This window comes from Lissotriton helveticus, chromosome 5_1 (genome assembly GCF_964261635.1).
Source record: "Lissotriton helveticus chromosome 5_1, aLisHel1.1, whole genome shotgun sequence".
NCBI classification, from domain to species: Eukaryota; Metazoa; Chordata; class Amphibia; order Caudata; family Salamandridae; genus Lissotriton; species Lissotriton helveticus.
The window spans coordinates 77,375,459-77,398,845 of record NC_136065.1 but is presented as its reverse complement, the minus strand read 5'-3'; the positions used below and the strand labels follow the sequence as shown (position 1 = coordinate 77,398,845).

At 45.7% G+C, this 23,387-nt stretch overlaps 1 protein-coding gene across 1 annotated transcript in view; it reads left to right on the top strand.

Annotated features, from left to right (window-relative positions):
• LOC144752391 (E3 ubiquitin-protein ligase TRIM39-like) overlaps positions 1 to 23,387 on the top strand; it is a 215,574-nt gene that overhangs the window by 14,459 nt on the left and 177,728 nt on the right. The window contains exon 2 of the mRNA XM_078640325.1: positions 14,133 to 14,228. Within this exon, the coding sequence (XP_078496451.1) occupies positions 14,133 to 14,228 (96 nt within the window). The remainder of the gene's footprint in view (positions 1 to 14,132; positions 14,229 to 23,387) is intronic.

Genomic DNA, 23,387 nt, shown 5'->3' with positions numbered 1-23,387 from the left:
TAAAAATTGACCTGTTGGGGGGAAGTCCGGAATTGGCAAATAATGTTATTAATCTTCACATTAGCTGTTTCGACCATTTAAAGTCCCTACTCTCTCTCCCCTGTCGGAGTGCTCCCACTAAAGCCAACTCCCACCACCAGAAATGGTATAACAAAAAATGTAGGGAGGCCCATACAGATCTTATTAAAACTATCAAATCTCGTGATATGGGCGCAGTCAAAGCAGCTAGGTTACGTTACAGAAAAACCCAGTGGGAAGCTAAACGGGAGTGGGAGGACAGGTTCTGGTCGGATCTCCTGGATGCCTCCACTTCGAACAATCCGAAAAAGTTCTGGGATTTAGTCAAGTGGGGGAAGGATCCTGACTCGTGTACCCCGGCAAATCATGTACCTCCAGAAGAGTGGGTAACCTTTTATTCTGCCCAATTCAGAGTTGAAAATTCCAAACCCCCACCAATCTTGGGAAAGGCACCCCCGTTACACACTTACCGGGGGAAACTCTTTTTCTCAGAATCAGAGGCTGAGCTTGCTCTAGGCTTGACCCTGCGAGGGAAAGCTCCCGGTATGGATCTCATCCCAGCGGATTTGTTTAAATCAAATTCAGCCTTGTGGCTTCCCTATATAACCATGATTGCTAACTCATTAGTTAAAGGAGCCAGTATCCCAAAATCATGGAAGGGAGCCGAGATAATACCAATATTTAAAAAAGGCGACAGGTCCAATCCAGGGAACTACCGCCCGATCAGTCTCATTGACTCCATACAAAAAATCATCGCACGTATGGTCTTGGGACGGGTTCAGGGCTGGATTGAATCTGAGGACATATTATCTCCCATGCAGGCGGGCTTCAGATCAGGTATAAGCACCATCGACCAGGTGTTCAGACTCTGTCTGATCTACTGGAAAGTGGTCTTGCTCGGTGGCGGTACCATCTTTGCTGCATTTATTGATCTGAAGTCCGCCTTCGATCTAGTGCCAAGGGACAAACTGTGGGGAGTTATGAGAAACTTGGGTTGTCCATCAGAACTACTTGACCTCATAATTAAATTCCATGAGGATAATTATGCGAGGGTGAGGTGGGGAGGCCAGGGACAAGTGACGGAAACATTTCCCGTAACTAGAGGTGTCCGTCAGGGGTGCGTCCTGGCACCAACACTCTTCCTCCTGTTCATCGATCAAGTGGTGAAATTTTTTTCCGATACCCCCACTGATGCCCCTATGCTGGCTGGGACGAGATTCCCATTGCTCATCTTCGCCGATGACACCCTACTCCTCTCCAGAACACGCAGCGGTCTACAGCGGGCGCTGGACCGCTTTGAGGAGTTCTGTGCCATTAACAATCTTGCGGTGAACGCGGGCAAAACAAAGTTTATGGTTTTCTCGAGAAACCACTCTGTCCGGAGCTCTGTGAGCTTGAGTGGAGTCAACCTTGAGCAAGTTGAGACCATGACTTACCTGGGGGTTACCTTAGACAGCCGCTTGAGTTGGAAAGATCAAGTTGGTGTACAACATCTTAAGTTAGCACGGCTAACTGGCTGTCTAATAAAGGAGCAAAAGAGATCCATCACTCAGCTCTCAAGATCTATGACGCCAAAATTAGCACTGCAATCTTATATGGCGCAGATCTTTGGGGCTACATGGACCTCTTAAATCTCTTTAAAACCCAATGCAAGTTCCTACGGAACCTGGTAGGTCTACCACAGTCATCTCCATCCATTCCCCTCTGCTTGGACCTGGGGTGTCTTCCGAATAATGAGATGGCCAGATTCAGATTGGTGGCCTTGTGGAGGCGAATATGGACCTCCCCTGACCTGTCTTTATTTGCGAAAGAACTAGCAGAAGTCAGGTCAATTGGTGGCTCTGGAAAAATCCCATGGTTCCAAGCTGTAAAAAACATCCTGGTAGATATGGGTTTAGAACAACTCTGGACAGCTCCCTCCACTAATGCCTTTCCCTCCAAACAAGAGTTTAAAGCATTGTACTGGGCGTCCCTACGTCAAAATCGAGTTTCGATTTCCAGCCTTACCAGCCTCACGGGCAGGTTCCTTACTTTTAAGTTAGACCTGTCCCGTGAGCCCTACTGGGATGTTATTAATAAACCGCTGGACAGGAAACTCTGCCACCAGTTCAGGGTAGGTGCTTTGCCATTGAACACTTTTGTAAATAAATGGTCCACGGGTGTATCAGATCTCTGTAAAGGCTGCTCGGGGCAGAAGGAATCAGAGGGCCACTTTCTTTTTGCCTGCCCTAGCTACTTGGCGCCGTGAAACAAATGGTTAAAACCACTGTTTCAGCGCTTACCATTTAGAAAATCTGCAGAGGCCATTTGGGCGCTAAAGACTATCACCTCTGAGGTCTTCGTAGTGAGCTTAGCCAAATATCTGGGGTGGGCCTGGATCATCAGGTCAAAACATATGCCAAAGTTGTTAGAGCCCTCCAATACTGCCTCATAAGGTGGCATACTCTGTCTACTGCATAAACCTACGATTGCATTGATCGCACTTCTTGCACTTTATGTATGAAAGGGTGTCCCATTGATTGTTATGGTTTGCTATGTAATTGTTAATCTTTATGTTTGTATCAGGTTTCTTACTTAAGATGTTTAATACTCTTTTTAAACTTCCTTATAATTAACTTATCTAAGGTTTATTATTGTATGGTTTACTTGGCTTGCTTTATTTGTATGTAGTCCTTGTTTACTAATATATTGTATTCTTTCCTTGTAAAAAGTTTTCTAAGTTTTATAGTTTTTATAAATGCATTATAATGTGTCTTTTATGATTTATCAAATCGAAATAAAGACTTGAAACCTGAACCTGACATGAGGTACCCCATTGAGGAACATACACACAATTGCCCAGTGTCCGAAAAAAATGTTTTAATTTATTGGTATACAACATGTAAAACATGACCCACAAGGTGGTAATAGGGAGCTGAAACTACGCAGGCATGAGGCAAGGTGGATCATGCGTCTGAGGGCCGTAGAGGGCGGCCTAAACTTTGATTAGGAACTGCAATATTTTCTAGGTGACTAACTTCATAATTCTCAGGATGGCTATACTAGTGGAACATCTGGCAGTCACATATTAAATATGGACGGAGTTAGAGGAATACTTGTTGATATTACACCCTCCAACTGACACTTTATAATGACAAGTAATGTCAATATTGAGGAATCGGGCCATAACATTATTTTACCCTAGCCTTAATGTAGGATGGTCCTGCATATGCCTGCTTCTCTTCTGTCTTGTAATCTTGTTGTCTTTTAGTGAGAGCTGTCACGGAGTAGAACACTACATTTATATTATAAGTGCTTACTATCGGCTTTGACCTGACTTTGACTATTTGCTTTGACATGGCCTCATGTCATCTGGTTTTCTGACTTTGACTATTGACTTTGACATGGCCTCATATCATCTTGCTCTGACTTTACTTTGCTTCATGGCAGTGCTTACTATTGGCTTTGACATGGCCTCATGTCATCTGGCTTTCTGACTTTGCCTTACTTCTGCATAGCAGTGCTTGCAATTCATATTCAAAGTCTTTCTGCTCCTCATTTGTTTTACGCACTTCACCGACCAAAGTGAACTGGATATTATCTGTAGAATGTGCAACTCTGCCTCGAAGTTAAAATACAGAGGCTTGGCCAGCCACTGGCTTGGCCTTGACGCAGACTGGTACCAGCCAGCTCGTTTTTTAGGTCTCGTGGCGTAACAGCGCGTCAGCGCTGTGTCCGCCAGGAGATCTTTTGTTACTGACTGCTTCCCAGGAGACAGCACCTGGCCGCGCGCATTGCCTCTTCAAGGAGGCGATTTCAGCGGGCCACGCGCTCGCGAACGCGCTCAGCTGCTGTCTCCTGGGAAGCACCAACACCACACACGCATGCGCATAAACAGAGACACAAGCACACACACACGAGCGCCCATGCACGCACGCACGCACCCACACATACAGAGAACCCACCCCGCCGTCGCATACACACACACACACACACACACACAAGTGCACCGAGCGCCCGCCCACTTACCGCCACTCCGGACTTCAGCCGCCACCGCCTGGCTCTCTCTAGGGCATGGGAGCCCCGCGTCACCAGCACTGCTTCTCTCTGTGGGCGCGGCTTCTCTCCGTGGGCGCAGGCTTCACGAAACGGAAGTCCCGCCCCAAGCTAGGTTTCGTTTTGCGTGCGCACAAACTCAGTAATGGCATCCAAGCTTGGTGATCTGTGATTTGCACCCGATCACAAGAATACTGCTGCAACGGGTCGGATTGGGATTCCCATCTTTTTTGAATTTTAAGAACCAACATTTTTTTTCCATTTGCAAAAAGTTGTTGCGCTATTTGCAAACCTCTTTTTACGAATGTCAATCTCGGAACTCAAAGATCTGGGAAGGAGGGCACTGCAAGGTTTGAGGAGCAGGGCACTGCACTGAAAAGAGCAGAGAAGGGGGGCACTTCCCTGGAGGGTCTGGGGAGCAGGGTAGGGAACTGGAAGGTCTGTGGCAGCGGGGCAAGGCACTAGGGAGCAAGATAGACCCTCAGGACAGAGCAGCAGGTAGAACACTGCAGCGAGGAGCTGGGCACAGTGAGGAGCTGGGCAGGGCGCTCTCCGGTCAGAGGAGCAGGCAGGACACTGCACTGACCAGTCTCCGGAGCAGGATACTGCCCGAGGAGGAGCGCGCTGCACTGACAGGTATCCTGTTGCACCAGCAGGTCTTGGCAGCTGTGCAGTGCAGAGCCCGCGGGGCTGGGGCTGCGGTGTGTGCACAGACAGCGGCGGGGGTAGGTGCACAGCAGGGCAGGAGCTAGGCAGAGGAGCGCTGCGCCCAGCTCCGGGGCCATGGGGCGCTACACGGGCCGCACCTGCCGGCTCATCTTCAAGCTGGTGATCACGGCCGTCTTCTTCGTGGTGGAGCTGGTAGTGGGCTACCTGGGCAACTCCATCGCGCTGGTGTCCGACTCCTTCAACATGCTGTCCGACCTGTTCTCGCTGTGCGTGGGCATCACAGCCTCGTGCGTGTCCCGGCTGGTGCTGCGTGGTCCAGCCGCCACCTTCGGCTACGCGCGCGCCGAGGTGGTGGGCGCGCTCAGCAACGCCGTCTTCCTGACCGCGCTCTGCTTCACCATCCTGATGGAGGCCGTGCTGCGCCTGCTGTCCATCTGGCCATCTCTTTTCCCGGTTTGTCCCGTTCACCTCCTCAATGCAAACGCTCCACTTCTTTCGCCGGTGGCTGCACAACCGAGAGCGCTTAAGCAATGTGATTCAAAGTATGGTAAAACTTTTATGCAACGCATTGTCATACACAATGCCAATAACTCAAACTTTAATGCTGCGAGACCTATTGCATTGCAAATGCTTGTTTCCAATGAGAAAGGGGCAGGGTTTTCTAGAAGCTTCGTCCCATGTTGAATACTGGTATTAAAGCTGGGAGCTTTCGTGGGGCAGATGGAAGTTCATCACAGAATAGTATTGCTGTGGATTGGTGCTGGAACTTGGGTCCCGACTGAACTCCTTCCTGGGCTGTTGAAAAGGACTTTCTACAGCTAGAGTTGGCAAGGATGTTGCAGAATCAGTCTGTGAGGTGTTCCTAACTACACTCTCTCTTTCTCTCTCTTGTATATAATTTGTATTCTTTGCTACCTGTGTTCCAATTGCATTCTATTTCAATCGTTTATTTTAATTACTTACTTGATATATGGGAGTCTGCCTGTCTTTGTAAAAGGTTGCATTAATAAACTTGTATATGCTATTTTACCTATATTTGGGTGTGTTCTCTTTACTCGCCTTAAGGTAGTGCTGAGTCTTTCCTTGCCTTTTGGGGGTGTTGGGTTAGGGTGTGTTTTCATTACATTTTGGCGTCACTTTCACAGGATTCTAACACCTTCAGCGCGGCGCGAATTCTCGCGCTGTGCTGAAGGTTCTAATGAGCCAACGGGCTCATGAAGGAACGGTTCCGTCATGAGCACAGGCCAACCGACGCTCATGACGGAACCGTTCCGTCATAAGCATCGAAGGGGCTAATGTTGAATTTTAAAGGGGAAAATGCTTTCTAAAATGTCTTCAGACTCCCAGATGTCAATTGAGGTATTTCAGAGAGAGCTGGTCTCTCTCATTGAAGGAAAGCAATTTGGTATTTCAGACCGCAACAGTGGTGTCATCTTGAATATATTGTTTAGCATGTATCAAAAATTTTAGCATTTAGAACAAGAATGTAGTGAGCTGAAAAAAGAGTTGGCTGATGTTCAACTTGAAAATACGTTTTTGAAAACAGAATCAAACATGTGCCAGGTTTCAAATTCGTTTGCTTTGACCAGCGATGAGTCATATGTGAAAAATGTGAAATTGGAGAACGTGCCAGTTAATCTGCAGGCTTCACAGATGGTCTTAATTAATTCTATTGAGGATGTTACTCAGCCAGAAAGGAATGTGCAGGAAAATGAACAGACCAATTTTTTTTGATTTAACGATCGCTGGTCCCAGGTATAAATCAGACATGGCAGTGAACGATGAAGTTTGCTCTACATGGAAAAAGGCTATTTTGGAAAAAGAAATGCAGCAATGTGCTTTTGACTCTGCACAGCAGACTGCACAATGTCTTTAAAATGTGGGCAATTCAGAAAAGAGACAGTGAATTTGATGTGCTAGTTCAGGAGCAGTCTGAGATTTTTAGTTATTGTGAAGAACAGGGGAAGAAAAGTATGCTTTTAAAGTTGCGGACTGTAACATTTCTTAACGCTGAACAAATACAGATGCTTTTGTGTTTTTGCGCATTGAAAGCCACTGGGCAGATGATATTTGGACACAATGTGATTTATCAGTGGGAGAAGGCCACTGTTATAAAGAGGCATATACAGACAGAGACTGCAGTTTTGCATAAACCGTTTGCGCAAGTCTCAATAGAAACTCCATGGGTGGAGTTTGAGACACAGAATTCCCCAGTAAAGTGGCAGGTTGTACTGCAAAGCGCAGCTACTGTGCATGATAGAACATTTAATTTCCTTACAGATGAAAAGGCTAAAATCTTGGAGACAAAGGTGGTGACACACAATTCAGATTTAGTGTACATAACTAAATACAAGCACCTAGGAGATAAAGACCCTACAAACAGATGAGCAGAAAAGGAAGGGATCCATATCCCCCTAGATTTACTCAGAACTATGATTGCTATGCGTCAGGATGCACAAGTGCAGACCCAGTTAGACAGAATTGTGAAGCATTTGCAGAGCAAGGGATGGGAAATAAATCCTGCCAAATTTAAAAGGACCCTCTCAAAGTGTGAAGTTGTTGAGTATTCAGTTGCATCAGGGACACAGAGAGCTGGTGCCCCAAGTGAAACAAAAGATCAGAGAATTTGTAGTGCCCCGAAACAGAAAGGAAGCTGAGAGGTTCATTGATTTGTTTGACTTTTGGAGAGAGCACATACCTCACTTGAGTCAGATTTTGGCCCCTTTGTACAAAGATACGCAAAAGAAAAATGCATTTGAGTGGGGAGAGCAACAACAGATTGCATTTGAATTAGCAAAAGAGGCTATACAGCACGCTTTGGATTTGTGGCCAGTACGGGAGGGGGATGTTGAGCTGAATGTGACAATACAAGGACCATATGCCAATTGGAGTTTGTGGCAGAAGCAGGGAAGAATGAAAGTAACTTTAGGGTCTGGACAAAGAAACTGCAGATGCTGGAGAGTGGTACACTTCCTTTGAAAAAGAGTTGCTTGCATGCTATTTGGCTCTAGTGGATACTGAGTAATTGTCCCTAGGGCATGGTGTGATTTTGAGACCTGAAATTCCAATAATACAGTGGGTGAAGAGTTCCCCCAAGACTCCCAGAATTGAACATGCGCAGGAAGCTAGCACAATTAAATGGGAGTGGTATATACAGGATAGGGCCCAAAGACACCGCAATGTTTCATGAGCAAGTGGCGCAGGTGCTAATGGAAGAGATAGAGGTGTTGCATGATGTACTTGAAATACAGTAGTCCCCGGTAAAGAGGGGTAAGCCATTTAGCGAATTGTCTGTGGAGGACAAGAAGCATGTGTGGTTTATTGATGGTGCAGCGAGGTATGTAGGGGCTAAGAGGCACTGGAAGGCAGTGTCATACAATCCTGTGACCAAGAAATTGTTGACCACTACTGGAGAAGGAAAGAGTAGTCAGTTTGCAGAACTATATGCTGTGTATCAGGCTTTGAAACAAGAATTGCCAGGAACATGTCATATTTACACTGATTCATGGGCCACTGCCAATGGGTTAGCAACTTGGCTTCCCACGTGGCATGCTCATAATTGGATGATAAATGCAAAGGAAGTGCGGAGCAAGGAATTGTGGAAAGAGATTTGGACCATGCTGACACTGTACTTTGTACAGTTACCATGTATTTGATTAACACTGATTTTGCAGTGTCCTGTTTGTCAGCATGCCCGAAATAGATCAGTCCCACAGACAGTGAGAGGTCAGCTAGGTAGAGGAAAGTTACCAGAGCAGATGGAGTGCTTTGTGCTTCTGCCAATTGATAAGGGGAGCAAATATCCAGCAGTGAGTGGAGAAATAGTCAGGAAGGAGACTGCCCCAGCCCTTCTTACTGTGCAGGGAAAAAGAGAGTTTCACTCCAATACCAAGAGTTCAGAGGCTACAGCATGGGTAGAATTCTCAGACAATTCCCCAGAGCCAGCAGTGAACTGTGCAGACAGTAATTAAAATATTGTGCTTTTAGAAATGCAAAACAGGGACAGGAAAAGCATGCACTTTTTGAAAAACGATTCTTGCAAGAAGAGTGATGCCTGTTTCTTTTCCAGGTCATCATACTGCGACATGTTCGTGTGCTTGGTGCCTGAGACCCGTTATGAGTGGGACCCTTCCCTTCCCTTCCCTTCCTCTCCCCTCCCTTCCCCCTCCCCTCAAGCCTTTAGTGATCCCCGGACGGTGGAAGCTGACGTCCTGTGGCTGAACGGACCAGATGGGGATCTACTTTGCCAAAACCGATAAACTGATTCAGTGGAGATTAGGTTAAATGTGAGGAGGCTGTGTGTCTTCCCACTGAAGGACTGTGTGTTTTAAGAGAAAACAGAACATCACAAATGTGCTGCAATTGAAAATGTTTTATAAACATGAAGTTAGAAGTGCGAGAGGGCTGTTTGTCTTTCACACAGTAAGACTGTTTGTTTAAAAAACAAAAATGTTCCGCATTTGGAGAACAACATTTTTTTTAGGTTTCGCTGGAGGGCGGAGCTCTTAGCTCCGCCTCCAGAGAAATCTCTTGATTTCTAGTAAGGAGAATGGAATACGCCCCCCTGTCCCATTGGCTAGCTCCATAAATGGAGGCTAGCCATTGGAACAGAGATCTGTCCGTCAAGGCCGGACCAGATTCGGGGGCGTTCCCGAGATTTTTTCCCAGGGCGGAGTTACGTTTTTTCCGTTCCCTCCCCTTTCACTGATGCGCTGTCCATTTCCGCCCCCCCCCTCGCTGTCCTGTGCACGTTTCCCGCCGTCCGTGTCCTCTCCCGCCCCCTCCCGCCGTCCGTGTCTTCTCCCGCCCCCTCCCGCCGTCCGTGTCCACTCCCGCCCCCTCCCGCCGTCCGTGTCCACTCCCGCCCCCTCCCGCCGTCCGTGTCCACTCCCGCCCCCTCCCGCCGTCCGTGTCCACTCCCGCCCCGATTGATGGTTATCTAGAGCCGGTGCCCACCCGGCATTTGCCCGTAAAAATCAGCCCCCGCCTGCCTACCTAAGGAGAAGGGCCGCTGCGCTGCCCGCAGCGACCCGGAAGTGGTTGGCCGGCCGGCCAATCCCAGCGCGGCCGGCCGGAAGTGCCCGCCCCCGCAGCCCGGGGGGAAGAAAGAAGAAGCATGGCGGCATTGGGATGGGATGAGATGATATATCCTGATTCTTCAGCACTCTGGTAAGCTGAACACTAAATACTCCACCTGTACACGTTGCAATATTCTGTTCTGAAGACTGCAGGGACTCCGTGCACTTTGACAAGGCCCCCCTCCCCCCGCTGATACCCAGCAGGGCAGGGGTGTAACTTGATCTGCGGAGGGGAAACGAAGACCAACCTTGCGACTTCATTTCCTTTGTGTCCCCTGCTGACGCCTGCTGCCTCTCCAGTCTGTGGATCGGTTTCTTGGGTCCGGTTTACAGCCCCCACATTCCTCTTTTGGCGACCCTCTCTTTGTCTCCTCCTGATCAGCTTGCCTTTAATTTCTCATCGACCGTGCACTTTGACAAGGCCCCCCTCCCCCCGCTGATACCCAGCAGGGCAGGGGTGTAACTTGATCTGCGGAGGGGAAACGAAGACCAACCTTGCGACTTCATTTCCTTTGTGTCCCCTGCTGACGCCTGCTGCCTCTCCAGTCTGTGGATCGGTTTCTTGGGTCCGGTTTACAGCCCCCACATTCCTCTTTTGGCGACCCTCTCTTTGTCTCCTCCTGATCAGCTTGCCTTTAATTTCTCATCGAAACCTTTCCTCAACAAGTTTGTTTACAATTTAGCTAAAATACTTGTGCTTTATGTATCCCCAATGACGCCTACGGCAAAATGAGAAACAAAAGAACATTTGCATTGCCTTTTTGCAAGTATTAAGTTTTGTTGTTGTCTTGCATGGTGACCTGAAACAAAGTCGCTCCTCTCCCAGCCCAATCTCCTTTCCAGAAGGAAACAAGCATTTACAATGCAAAGGTTTCGCCTTTGGAAAAGTTTGAGCTATTGGCATTGTAAATGACAAAATTTGTATTTATGTGTTGGTTTTGAAAACAGATAAATAAATGGCATTGTCTTTTACATTGCTAATAGCTCTAACTTTTCCAAAGGCGAAACCGTTGCATTGTAAATGCTTGTTTAGTTAAAGAGTTGCCTTTGTTTTTTTTTTTAGCACAAAATATATATGTTTGACTGCTTCAACAGTAGAAGTTCCAGTATTGGCCATTTGAGACATTAGGAGCATTACTGAGTTCATATGCTTTTCAACGTTTTGCTGAATAGAGTCCTGTTGGGAGTTCCAAAGCTTAGCCGTATGAAATGAAAAGCCTTTTCCTCCCCATCTGACTCTTCTTGTCTTGGGGAGACATAACAATCCTGAATTTGCTGACCTAAGGGAACGTGCTGGTATGTACCGAGGGAAGAGGGGGCTAAGATATGCCGCTCCTCCTCCATACAGAGCTTTATGCACCAAGCAAAGGGCCTTGAAGTCCACTTGTTGTCGAACTGGGAGCCAATGTAGCTGCTTGATACCTCTAGACGTCGGATGATGTTTAGGTAACTCCAGCAATAGTCTAGCAGCCGCATTCTGTAGTGACTGAAGCTTTGAGAACTGTCTTGCACCCACTCCTAGATACAATGCATTACAATAATCGACTCTTGACATAACCAAGGCTCCTACTACTGTTTTCCTAAGCGAGAAAGGAATGAAAGGAAGTATTTTTCGTAGGACTTTCATTGTGTAGAAGCAAGCCGAGGTGACCTGATTGATTTGTGGGACAAGCTTTAAGTCTTTATCTATCAGGAAACCCAAGTTCCTGGCCTTGGACACAGAGACAGGGCAAGTGCCAGCTTTGGGGGGCCAACATAGTTGGCTCCATACTGATTGTTTTTGACCAAACTCAACAACCTCATTTTTTTCGGTGTTGAGTTTTAGAAAATTAGACTTCATCCAAGTCATCAGCGCCGTGAGACAGTTGCAGAGTCGTGCAGCTGTTATGTCAACATTTTGCGTGAGTGACACCACAAGCTGGGTGTCATCTGCGTACGACACTAGCGTCAGACCATGGTCGTTTACTTATCTAGCTAGTGGTGTCACGTACAGGTTGAACACAGTCTGGGACAAGGCTGATCCTTGAGGGACTCCACATGGAAGGTAAAACTCTCTTTTCCTAATCTGTAGGAATTAAAAAAAAACTCTCTTTGGCAAGTCAAACATCTCCTGCAGTTCTGTGAATGAGCATAGCGGATTGTCATTAGATAGATCTCCTATTGAATCAATACCCTTCTTTTTCCACCTTTCCATCACTGAGTCTTGAAAAATAGTAGGCAGTAGGGCAACCGCAGAGACCGGAGTGTAAAAATGTATTCTAAGAATCACCAGTCGTCGCTTAGGCTGAGGCCATATTTTCTAGGCGGCTCTTAATACCTTAAATCTAGTTTTCTTGTAATCGCTTTGCTCCAATGTTTTCATAAAGCATCCTTTTGCTTCAATTCCAAGCTCCATCTTAAATATAGCTAGATATTCTATGACACCACTCCCCCTTGTTTCTCCAGTCAATAAAACCCCAATATATTGAATCGTACATGCCCAGTAATAAGAGGTAAAATTGGGAAATGACCACCCACCTCGTAATCTTGGCAAGGTCATATATTTAAGAGCCCTTTTAGGCATTTTATACCCCCACAGGAAACTCACACATATAGATTCTAGTTTCCGCAGCCAGAGTTTACTAATCTCCACTGGTATTGTCCTGAAAGAATACAATTTTTTTTATGTAAGATTGATATGCCCTGGTCTATTTCACTTTCTTAACCGTACCCTCTAATCCCATGCCTGTTCCATCTGGTTACCATGTTTGAGTTTCATCCAGGCTGCTCCTGTCACTTAATATACTGTCCAATGAGTTCTCCCTCGTGTGGTGTCTGGTTGGTTCTATTTCCTCTTCCCCAAAGATACTAGAGTGATCTGACAGCGAAAGGTATCCATCTCCAGTGTGCTGCAGCCAGTTTCGCCGTTGTCGAGCTCTGCTCTTTCCTCTGTTCTTTCATAGCTGAGCCGTTATTTTCATTTGCCTGTTGCATAGCTTTGAAGGTAATAGACCCTGGAGACCCCTGTTCTTGGCCAGTTATGCCCCGTCATACCCGCCTCGCCCCTCTTTCATCTTAGAGGTGCGGGGAGTCTGGCTTGTAACACATATATCCATTCCTGTGGCTACAATTCCATTGAGAGTGCCCTCTGCACAGCCCATGGACGTTCCCCCAGTCATTAACGCAGGGTTTGTACTCGCATCTTGTGTACCGTACGCCTGTAGTTCTTCTGAGGCTGTTGTCTAACCTCTCCATCCGTGTTAGTTGCTGACTTTTCAGAAACTTCATTATTGCTCCTGCAGACTTTAAAGGTGTAGCTTTTTCCCCAACGCCAAAGTTTCCAGGTGACTCTCCTCCATCCCCCCCCTAGCTTTCTTGCAGCACTCTGGCTCTGTAGTCCTTTATCCACAGCGGGTGCTCGTCCGGTGCCTCGATCCACCAGGGTTTTAGTGTATTTCGGCTTCATCTTTGATTGTTTGACAACTCTTTGCTCTATCCTCTGCCTAGATCGGGCTCTTGTCGCAGCGCGGGGACGCACCAGCTAGTACAGCCATGCACTTTATGAATTTGATTTGATTTGACAGTGTCTCAGCGAGGGGCGTCCCGCTTTCAGAGAAACCCAGTGCAGCTCCACGAACAACCAACCAGGCAGCGCGGGGAGACGGCGTAACACATCTCGCCGCTTGATGTTTGCCTGTCTGTGGACCACGGACCACGGAAGAGCAGCGATGGAGAACACAGCAGCAAGCCTCCCGGCATGCTCCGACTCGAGTCGGGGGCAGTCCGTCATGAGGAGCGTTGATCGTCTGTGATCACACGGCCGCCATCTTTCCCTCGTTATCGGCTGGAGGTCTTTTAATGTGGAGGTGATATGTTGACTACTTGCAGTGTGGCTGTGTCAAGGCTCCATACACAGTTTTTGCACTTATAAAACTTGTTAGTTTAGATATTTTCACTTGGTTCTGTGTTGTTTTGGAATGTTTGATAATGTCTCTGGGACAGCGTTTCTTCTTTAGTACCAAGTCTAAATGTTTTCATGCATTTAGGCATAAAGTGTGCACAATGTCCAGTAGCAGTAAGTGCCAATGATTAGCCTTGTTTCCTTGGATCAGGGATTCTAGTCCTTCTAGGCAACAGGACTGAAAAAGGTACACTATTGTCTGTGTCTGTGTTTGTGATACTTGGGGCTGGTGCTCATAATCCTGATATGTGTGGCTGGTGCTACAAATACTAATGCATGACTGGTACGTACAGTCTGGGCACGTGTGGCAGGTACTGTAGTGACTCTTTGTTTTGTAATTAAGACCACACTCTACAGATCTACACTTATTTCTTGCACTCTCATCCCTACAGGTGAAACTTCAAGAGTGGCTGTTTCTCCTGAAGAAAGAGGAGGTATATTTTCTGGAGTCTAAACTCAAGGAAGAGGATCAATATAAAACCACGAGGGTGAGTGGCTGCAGTGAGTGCTCTGTATATGTCTGTGCCCAGTCCTTTGTGTGGCCTCTTAAAGTTCAAGACACAAAGACACTGATGAGTCACAATACAGGCTGGGTCATGGTCCCCACCAAATAAATATATTTACTGGATTCACTGCGCCTGGATGTTGGGGCTGATATCGGCCAAGGGCTTGTCCTAAAAAAACACAAAATCAAGGATTACTCTTCTGACCTTAAGGTAGATTTTGCATGCTCACATGGTGTGTATTGGAGTATGTGTGCAGTGATGTGGCATTATCTGTACGTACCAGCATGTTTGTGTGTGCATATGTGTGTGTGCATGTTCACTCTTAGGTGTACGTGTCTAAGTGCGCGTCTCTATGTCTTTCTGTTTTTTGGGCATGTATTACTGCTTGTGTGTGTCTGCATATTCATATATACATTTTGAGCCCCCGAGTATACAAATACACATCCTTATCCATATGCATGTGTGTTTTAGGGTTGTGTATGCTTTAGTCTGGATTTATTGGCTGTGAGTTTGTACCTACATAAGTGAATGCCTGCCTATGGGTTTGTATATCACCAGATCTGGTGGCATTTGTGAGTGTGCAAATACATGTGTGCATCTGTGAGTTTGTGATGTGTATGCATAAGTCTGGAGTTATTCATCAGTGACATTTTATATGCATTGGTGTGTGAGTATATAGGTCTGAATGTGTGTGTCTATGAGTCTGTGCATGCATGGACTGAAGATATCCATCTGTGAGTTCGTATAATTTTTGTGTGCGAGTCTGCACATTAATATGTGTGTCTGTATGAGTGTGTACCTCTGTGGATGTGTGTATGTATGGATCTGGAGTTATCTATGCATCCATCATACTGAGCATGCCTTGTGTAAGGCCCTTCCTAAACCAAGGGTTTAGCAATTTAATTGTGTTACAGTATTGTATATACATCATCAAACCACAGAACATCCAACAGAGTCCATCTAAGTGATAAAGCGAGCATGGAAGCTCCAGCATTGTGTAGATGAGTTTTAACCCACGAATACTTCCTCTAAACCAAATGCCCTCTAATCTTAACACTTTTCAGGACATGTGCATGCCCTTCTTCAGGACAAATGCATTTCTAATTCTAGAAATTACTTGGGCACAGCTCAGCTTCAGCCCCTGACCTTGGGCATTCTCTGTTCTGTTCAATCCTCACTGCAAGGATTTCCTGCAACAGTCTAATCGTCAATAGTTTGACGTGTCTTTTTTTTATGCCTTCATTGGACCTCTCACAGGGATAGGCCATAGCTGACTGAAATGTCCCAGGATGACTTGTGCACATTTTTTTATTTTATTATTATTTTTTGATTTTTCAGTGGTTTGTACATAGATCCTTGACAATAGTGAGTGTACATAATATCTTTCATACAGGTAGACTTAGAACTTTGATGGGGTACAAGGATATAATAGCATTACACATACTATAGAATTGTGGTTAGTTGTCAATGTCCCAGTGGGAACTCAAGATCAGATTAATTGTGCAAATCTATTTCCATAAGTATTGTTAACATTAACAAAAACAACTGTCCGTAATTTACCATTCATATTTGACGATTATCTATCTTGTGCGCAGGTCTGATCTTGATCTGGTGGGTATGCGTACCTAGCGACATGAGGTTTAGGTTATGTCTACAGTGTGTGCGCCACAGTGTGCGACTTCATTAGTTGGGCCTGGAGATTCCTATTACCACACATGTGCTGCACATCCACCATACATACATGTACTGGGCATGCACACAGAAGGTTAGTGCAAGGGTCTGGGGCTCTCACCAAAGCAGCAGAGTAGACTGCACTCTCATCGGACACAGGAAAGAGGTCGGGTCATAACTAATGTTCCACACAACTTTGTACGCTGCCACCACCACTTTAAGTGGCTAACTCAGGACATGGGAAGTAGTGTCATCTCTTTTATGAGGGCACGCTTAGCATGCCATTCTAGGTCACCAAACAGGTTCTGTTCTGGGCTTCACATAGCTATAACATTACAGTTTTGCAACACACAGGAACACAATCCTTATTAATACTGGTGATACAAGGACACTACCCTCTACCAAGGAGAGAGCTAAGAGGTGCAACCCTCTGCCAGGACCAGTGACACAATACAAGAATACAACACTACCAGGACTGGTCTGATATCACAGGAGCACAACCCTCTACCTGTATACTAGTGACACGTACAGTAGCACAACCCCCTATCAGCAGTGGAGACATACCCGACTTCACAAAATGTCTGACTCACCATTTTTGGTGACGCAAGAGAAACACACCTCTCTCCTCTTCTGAAACCCTCCTATTCCTACTGGGACAAAATGTGCCTCACCTGATAACACACTGGTTCTTGCTCTAAGGTACAGTGTGACATACATCACCTGATAAAAAAAGAAACAATTGGTGGATGGAATTCTGGACAATGCAAACATTCACCCCCAGTCACAAGGGCCTGGACTACGCATTTCCACAGGGAGCCATTCGAGTTCTTTGAGTGCTGGGAAGATGTGGTCAGATTTTTTGCAGCCTGTGATCATTCTCGCTGCCGCATGAAGTGTTGTTTTTAGTGGGGCCAGGTGTGATTTGGGGATGCCTGTTAGGATTGAGTTCCCATAGTCCAGTCTTGATAGAACTAGAGATTGCGTGGCTAGTTTGAGGTCCTTTTTGGGAATGAAAGGTTTGATTTTGTTCAGAAGTCTGAGGTTAAAGAATGCATTTTTAGCCGAGTTCTTAATGTGGTTTGTCAAGGTTAGTTTGGGGTCTAGAGTGAAACCCAGAGATTTTACGGAGTCAGCTAGCGTGAGATTACCTTTAAGAGCATCGATCGACTTCAGCCACTCGGTGATTTGAGGGTTGTCTTCTTTGTTTGAGATGAGAAGTGTTTCGGTCTTGTTGGGATTGAGTTTCAGGTGATTCTTTGTCAGCCAATCTTGAACGTCATTTAGGACATCATTTAGGCTGTGGATGTCATTAAGAGAAGAGGTTTCCAGGTAGATCTGCGTGTCATCCGCGTAGAGGTGGAAGTGGATGTTGGCATTCCTGAGTAGTTTGGCGAGCGGTTCCATATAGATGTTGAAGAGCTGAGGAGAAAGTACTGATCCTTGGGGGACACCCTTGTTGACTTGCTGGGTTTCGGAGGTGAAGTTCTTCATTTTTATTATTTGCGAGCGGTTATGTAGAAAGGAGGAAAACCACTTGAGAACTACCTCGCCGAGGCCAGCTCTTACTTGCAGAGTCTTGATGAGGAGCTTATGGTCCACCGTGTCGAAAGCTGCGGAGAGATCAAGGAGTATGAGGAGGCAGCACTTGTCTGCGTCAAGAGAACCATGAATGTCATCTATGATGTTCAGCATCGCGGTTTCTGTGCTGCGGCCTTGTCTGAAGCCGGATTGGAGGGGGTCCAGGAGATTGATGTTGTCCAGATGATGCGTCAATTGCAGGAGTACGCAGCGTTCCAGTGTTTTAGCGAGCAGGGGGAGCTTAGATATCGGTCTGAAATTGTTCAAGTCAGTTGAGTCAAGACCGGGTTTTTTCAGCAGAGGGGTGACTTGCCCCATTTTTAGACAATCGGGGACCACTCCGCTTTGTAAGGAGCTGTTTATGATCTTGCCCCAGATAGGTGCTAAGGTGAGCTTCATTTTTTTGATTAGTGAGGGAGGTATGTGGTCTGAGATGTGTGCTGATGGTTTGGAGGTCGAGATCAACGAGATTATCTCTGTTTCCTGTACAGGGCGAAAGCTTAGCCAAAGGAGGGGAGAGGAGCCGGATGAGAGGGCCTGTGGGCTGGCCGAGTTGCTCTTCTGGAGGTGTAAGTTGTTGATGTCTAGAGATAATTCGATTTTTAAGACCTTATCGTTGAAGAAGTTGGCGAAGTTATCGCATAGTTCTTTGGACGCCTGCAGGGGTGGGGGCAGAGGTTTGGATGTTTGATGTCTGATTATGTTGTAGAGCTCCTTCGGTCTGTTTTTGGATTTGACTAAAGCCTCTCGGAAGAAGCTGGATTTCTTGTTTTTGATATGGTTGTTATACTTCCTACGGGCTGTTTTTAGTTGTAGGAGAAGGATGGCGGTTGGGTTGTTTCTCCACTTTCTTTCTTTGGCTCTCAGGATTCTTCTTTCTGCGTTGAGGTCTGCGTTGAACCAGGTTCTGGATGGGGTGGCACGGCTTCTTTTGAGCTTTAGATGAGCTAGATTGTCGAGAATGGAGACTAGCTCGGAGTTATAGTGGTCGATGAGATCATTGGTCGAGAGGTGCAGAGAGTTGTCTGGAAGAAGTGAATTTAGCTGACCTTCTAGGATATCTTGGGGTACTTGGGAGAGGTTTCTCAACCATTTAGGGGGGTCTTGAGGAGGTTTAAGCGGGATGGTGGGGTGATTGATGTGAAATAAGATCATATGATGATCTGACCAGTCAACGGGGAGTATGTGATTGACCGTGATTGAATTCTTTTGTGCAATGATGGCATCCAGTGTGTTGGGATCTATGCTGGATCTATGCTCAATGGAACTCTCTGTTAGTTGCTAGGTGTTTAGAATGTTATCTCTTGAGATAGTGCCAGTAAGAAGAAGCTGGAGAAGGAGCTGGAGGTCTCTTCATGTGCACTGATTAAACTCAACTTATTTATCTTCAATCAAACTGTGTGGACCCCTCTTTACATTGGCGACGAGGTGGAGAAGCTCTGGCAGGGGACAGAGTGCTTTAGACCTTCATCCCTGGATGGTACTACCTGGAGCTGGTAGTATACATTTCCTCCTTCTGATTTGGATTTGGACTCTTGCTCAATTGCCTTCTTGGTATTCCTTCGCTACCCCCAAGTGAGTGCTGATTAATTTTTCTTCTAAAAATATGTAAATCCTGCTCCCCTTTCAACGCGCATTCTTCAAAATGTTAAACTGTAGCGCACTTACCGTCACGCTCTCATTGGAATTTGCATCATGACGCTTCTCTTCAGAATCCGGCGCCTTGTCTACATCGTCAAGCTTCTCTTTGGAATCCGGCGTCTTGAGCCTGCCTGATCGTCTTTCTGGAGGTGTTCTTTGACCCGTGATGTCACCGCGCCGTCGCGCTACGTGACCCCTACGCTTGCGGCCATCTTTGCTATGTAGCAGCTTTAAGAGGTCTGTCTATCAATTGTCAATTCAAGGATTTAAATGATTCTTTAATTCGCGACCAGATAGTGAGGTGCACCAATAACAAAAGGGTTAGAGAAAAATTGCTTATAAAAGACTGCACGTTAGAGGAGGCAATCCAGATTGCTAAAGGACTTGAGAATACTGACTTGTGGATAAAGGAAATGGACAAAAGAAAAACAGTGGCTCTTCTCAAGATCCTGTATGTTTGATTGATGTTCCTAATGAGAGTACAGATAAGTTGGAGAAACCACATAGTTTAATCAGTTTTGACTGTAGAGATCCTAAACATCCTGGATCTAAGGATGTCAAGATGTTAATTGATTCAGGAAGTCTTTACACGTTATTGTCTAAAGACATGTACATTAGTGTTTGGGCGGATGATAGTGATCTGTCTTCTTGGGGATCTCTAGACATCAAAGCTGTGGGATATGGTGGCAAGACCATAGACATTTTGGGATTGAAATGGATGGTAATAACTTTTTCTTCTAGGAAAGTGTTTGGAAGGGTTTACTTGACCAAGCAAGGATCTAATTTGCTTGGCTGGCGTCACCAGAAAGATTTAGGCATTATGTTAAATCCCAATGCACCTGAACCAGTGTCTTCTTTTACTGTTCTCAATATTGATGGTTTTGAGATCGATATTATGAGGAAATTTCCTGATGTCTTTACTGATAAGCTGGGTAAATTAAAAGGGTTTTCACACAGAATAATTCTTTAAAAAAATGCAGTGCCTGTAGTTCAGAGTTAGAAATGTTCCACATTTAATGAGGGCTCCCCTAAAAGATGAACTAGATAAGTTATTAGATTTGAAAATAATTGAGCCTATTGAAGTCTCTGAATGGCTTGCGCCCATTGTGGTCGCGCCAAAGGATGGGGGAGCAAAAATTCGTCTATGTGTGGACTTGCGCGACTTGAATAGAAATATTTGGGTGGACAGGCAACCCTTACCCAATATTTCTGAAATGCTGAGTGCAATGGGTGGGGGCGTGATTTTTAGTGTGATCGACATGTCAGCTGCGTATCACCAAATAGATTTGGACGAGGAATCACGTCACCTTACCTCTTTTGTGACTCCGCTAGGAGCTTTTAGGTATTGCAGGATGCCTTTTGGCCTGGCATCTGCTTCGGCAGTATTTCAAAGAGTGATGCAGAAGGTTTTAGCTGGTGTAGAGAATGTCTTGTGTTTTCAAGATGATGTGTTGGTTGTTGGGAAAGATTGTGAACACCATGATAAGGTTTTGACTGAAGTGTTGGTGCGGATGGAAAGGAATGGATTAACTATAAAGAAAGAAAAGTGTCAACTTAAACGTGACTGTGTGACTTACTTGGGTCATGAAGTATCTGGTCTGGGAATTAAACCTAAGAAGAGCATAGTTTCTGCGATCATTAATGCTCCCACACCTACTTGCAAAGATCAGCTTAGGTCATTTTTAGGCTTAGCGGAATATTGTTCGAAATTTATTAAGGGTTTTGCTGATGTTGTGGAACCCTTAAGGTTGCTGATGAAGAATGGTGTTGTGTTCAAATGGAGTGAAAGCTGTGAAGTGGCATTTAAAAGTGTGAAGAATGGTATATTGCATGCTCCGACCTTGGGTCATTTTGATGTTCGGGCCAAAACCTTGGTAACTACTGATGCAAGTAGTGTGGGGCTTGGAGCAGTGTTGACTCAAATTTCTGGTGGTGTTGAAAAAATCATTGGATTCGCTTCAAGGAGACTTCAAGGAGCGGAAGCTTCTTATTCAGTAATTGAAAGGGAAGCTCTCGCTTGTACTTGGGGTATCAAGCATTTCAGGTATTTTCTGTGGGGTTTACCTTTTAGTAAAAGGACAGATCATAAGCCCCTGGTGCATTTATTCAAAGGTGGTAGAGGCCTGGAGGGGAACGTGACTCCCAGAATATCGAAGTGGATTCTGTCAGTTTTAGAGTACAATTTCGACATGGAATACGTCAAGGGTGAGAAAAATGTAGTAGCAGATTATTTGTCTAGGATGCCAGTTGATGTGGTGTCTGAGGAGTTTGTGGGTGAAGAATTTAGTGCCAGTTGCAATGAAATTTTGGCATTTGATAAAGTCGAGTGGGAAGGTGCTATGAGTGACGATCATCTATTAAAATTAGTTATGGAAAATGTGTCTGGTGGTTGGTCCAAGGAGTCTTGTGGAGATGTTAGATTAAAAGGTTTTCTTCATGTGGAGGGAGAATTGAGTGTTGCGGATGGAAAGTTGTGGCGTAGAAATAGATTGGTTCCACCATGCAGTCTCAGAACTAAAATTATGAGCTTAGCACATGAAGGCCATTTGGGTCGTAACATGACAAAGAGAAGAATTCGAGAATCCTACTGGTGGCCAGGCATGGATGGGGAAATTGACGATATTGTAAAGATTTGTTATGCGTGTGCCAGTAGTGACAAGACCAAAGTAGTCAGACAACCTCCTCTCCAATGTGTAGGGTTTCCAGAACATCCATGGGAGAAATTAGCTATAGACTTTTTGGGCCCAATTCATAGACTGGGCGTGCGTAACAGGTTCTTGATGGTACTTGTGGATTATCATTCAAAATGGTTTGTAGTGGAGTCCACGGAATTTATCGATACTAGGAGAGTGATTGGGTTTTTGGAGAGAGCGTTCTTGAATGAAGGGATTCCGAAAACTTTAGTGTCGGATAACTGTGTGCAATTGGTTTCTAGAGAGATGAAAGAGTTCCTTGGTGGAATGGGAGTTTGTCATGAAAGGGTGGCGTTATTCAGGCCACAGGCTAACGGATTAGTGGAAAGGGTGAACAGGTTGTTAATGGAAAATATTCAATTATCTCTTGCTAATGGTTTGATGAACTAAAAAAAATGATGTGGTCCTACAGAGTCACTCCGCACTCTGTTACTGGTGTTTCACCGTTCGTTTCTCTTAAAGGTCGTGAGCCAGGTGTGAAGGGGGTCCCAGGTTGGTTGAGAAACAAGCAGTGTGTATGGGTTGATCGTAGAGGGGTGAAGTATGGTGTTGAGAAACAGCAAGGTGATTCTGCTATGCTGTATAACTTGAGAATGAGGGACGTGAGAATGATTTCAAAGTGGGTGATTGGGTTGTGACAAGGAAGGGTGGATTTGTGGTTAAGGGTGACAGTAAGTTCTCGCAACCCATGCAAATCAAGTGTGTCAAAAGAAATGTTCTTATTTTGACAGATGGTTCTGCTTGGAGCTGCGGAAATGTTGCGAAGTGTTCAGCTCCTTAATGCATTTTTGTTCTTCTGTATTTTGTCCTTATGTTCTTGGGGGAGCAACTGCATTATTATTGTTCATGTTGTATTTCTTTTATTATTTGTAATGGGGGAGATGTGTTGGGATCTATGCTAGATCTTGCTCAATGGAACTCTCTGTTAGTTGCTAGGTGTTTAGAATGTTATCTCTTGAGATAGTGCCAGTAAGAAGAAGCTGGAGAAGGAGCTGGAGGTCTCTTCATGTGCACTGATTAAACTCAACTTATTTATCTTCAATCAAACTGTGTGGACCCCTCTTTACACAGTGTGGCTCCTTTGTAATGTGTCTCCTCAGTACAGTGTTGAGTAAGGTTGTTATCAGCGAGGAGGCTGGATAGCGATCTGATTAGAGGGTTATGAGTTTCGTTCCATCGGAAATTCAAGTCACCAAGAATTAAGTTTTTGGAATCGCCGACTGCGTCTTGTGCAATCAGGTTGGATAGTTGTTCTCCAAACTCATTGTTTCTGCCCGGGGGGTGATAGAGTAGGTGGCACAGTAGAGAGTCGTTGTCTTTTGTCGTTGCCTGATAACACACCGTCTCCTGCTCCAAGTCAGTGTGATGTACCTCGTCTGATAACACACAGGCTCCTGCTCTACGCCACAACTGTTCGGTAAGAACTTTCCTTTCCAGACCTCAACCTTTGGCCAGTGCGCCAACACCCCTTTCCCGTTTTTTCTCCTTTTTTCCTTAACAGCCAGTACCCCTGCCAGGATACTCATGGGGCTCTAGCAACAAATCGCTCGTGTGAGAA